The following is a 1,670-nucleotide window of genomic DNA, read 5'->3' on the forward strand; positions in this document are numbered from 1 at the left end:
AACCATACTAATGAATAAATCGTTGGAATTCAACAAAAAAATATATGTGTTAATTTGCTAACAAATAACATATAACTTTTATATAACTTTTTAGTCACATGTTACTTTTATGTTATACTCACGTTATATAACTGTAACATATGTGAGTAGGAAATTACAACGAACATCTATATAACCTACTACATACATGTTACATTCCGTTTCATTACGGCAATGTAACTGTTATATATCTGTGTTTGCTGGGTTAGAACCTAAGCAATACAGACATATACGCACGCACACGTGGAGATAGTCAAATCATTTACAAACAAATTTTCTCAAGTGTATGTTATAAAGGACGATGGATAAAATGGGCTTAATTCTTTCAAAAAAATGTAACGTAAATTATATACATGTATTTATATTGTTAATGTAATGTATGTTTCTTGAGTCGCTGAATACCATGGTACTAAAATTGTCACTGACCGCATTACTATTAAGAGTTCCTTATTTTGATCCCTTCAAGATAAATTTTGACCACTTTCCCGGTGCTTTAAATGAAAAAAAAAATGCTATGCGTATTCTATGACCCAAGAAACGTAAAAAATAACATGTAAAATTTACGTTACACTTTGTAAGTAGAAATTATTTTACTCATCGTCCTTTCGTTGGCAATATGCTAGCAGTATAATATTAACAGAATATGATAACAGATTGATGACAGGAACTAAACAAAATATATCATTTCGTAACTGTTCAAGTGGAATATATAAATATATATTGGCATATGGTTATGCAAAAGAATAGGTTCTACTTTGTTTTTTGCTGGAAATTCGTTATTATATTATGTTGACAAGTTTTAACTGAAGACGAACTAAATGCAGACACAATTGATGCTAGTCGGCTAATAAACTGCCAGTATGCTATTAACATTTTATGTTTACTGAGTATATTTATAAATATGTATAATTTTAATATTATATATTATATTATAATGGTGTTAATAATTATCCATATAGCACAGAAGATGGACATTGCTGTAATATTGTAAACATTGCTACAACGTTGCAGCAATGTTGCTGTAAGCTTCCGTGCTATATGGGCACATATATATTATAATGCACGATTCTAGATTTATATTTCTTTTGTAAAAAAATGAACAATACTATTGAATGTATATTAAAATGTGTGCTTAAAAATAAACGACGAGCATTACAAAAGCCGACATGTCTACTAATATCAACAGAGCAGGAGATGGAAGCTTTTGAAATTATTGACGAGGATATCTATGAAGAAATAGTATGTTAATGAACAAATAATGTAGTAACAATTTTCATAGATCTTGAGGAAATAAATTTGTACATATACGATGTACTCGTACAATATGTTTTAATACAGGTGGACTATCTGCAATATATTGGAGGATTTACTATTAAGGAAGCAATCAATTTATCCTTTAAGGAAGTAATAAAAGACAGTTTAATGATGGTATACACGTGGTTTGGCCGTGAACGAAGTTCCAAGCCATTATATAAAACGCGGATAATAATGACAATTTATGGTAAGAGACACTGAATTAATTTTTAGAAAAATGTTTCAAATATAATATTACACATACGCATACATATACATACACCGGCATATATATATATATATATATATATATATATATATATATATATATATATATA

General features: G+C 28.3%; 1 protein-coding gene across 2 annotated transcripts in view; it reads left to right on the plus strand.

The window, feature by feature from the left end:
• The first annotated feature begins 587 nt into the window (after nucleotides 1-587).
• The window catches only part of LOC116853729, a 4,852-nt gene continuing 3,769 nt past the window's right edge, over nucleotides 588-1,670 (plus strand). For both annotated transcript variants that reach the window (XM_032834907.1, XM_032834905.1), the window contains exons 1-2: nucleotides 588-1,278; nucleotides 1,378-1,540. In XM_032834907.1, coding sequence (XP_032690798.1) covers nucleotides 1,135-1,278; nucleotides 1,378-1,540 — 307 coding nt within the window. In that variant the 5' untranslated portion in view covers nucleotides 588-1,134. The remainder of the gene's footprint in view (nucleotides 1,279-1,377; nucleotides 1,541-1,670) is intronic.

The sequence above is a fragment of the Odontomachus brunneus genome, unplaced genomic scaffold (assembly GCF_010583005.1).
Source record: "Odontomachus brunneus isolate Ranch 3 - 2012 unplaced genomic scaffold, Obru_v1 Obru_scaffold_504, whole genome shotgun sequence".
NCBI classification, from domain to species: domain Eukaryota; kingdom Metazoa; phylum Arthropoda; class Insecta; order Hymenoptera; family Formicidae; genus Odontomachus; species Odontomachus brunneus.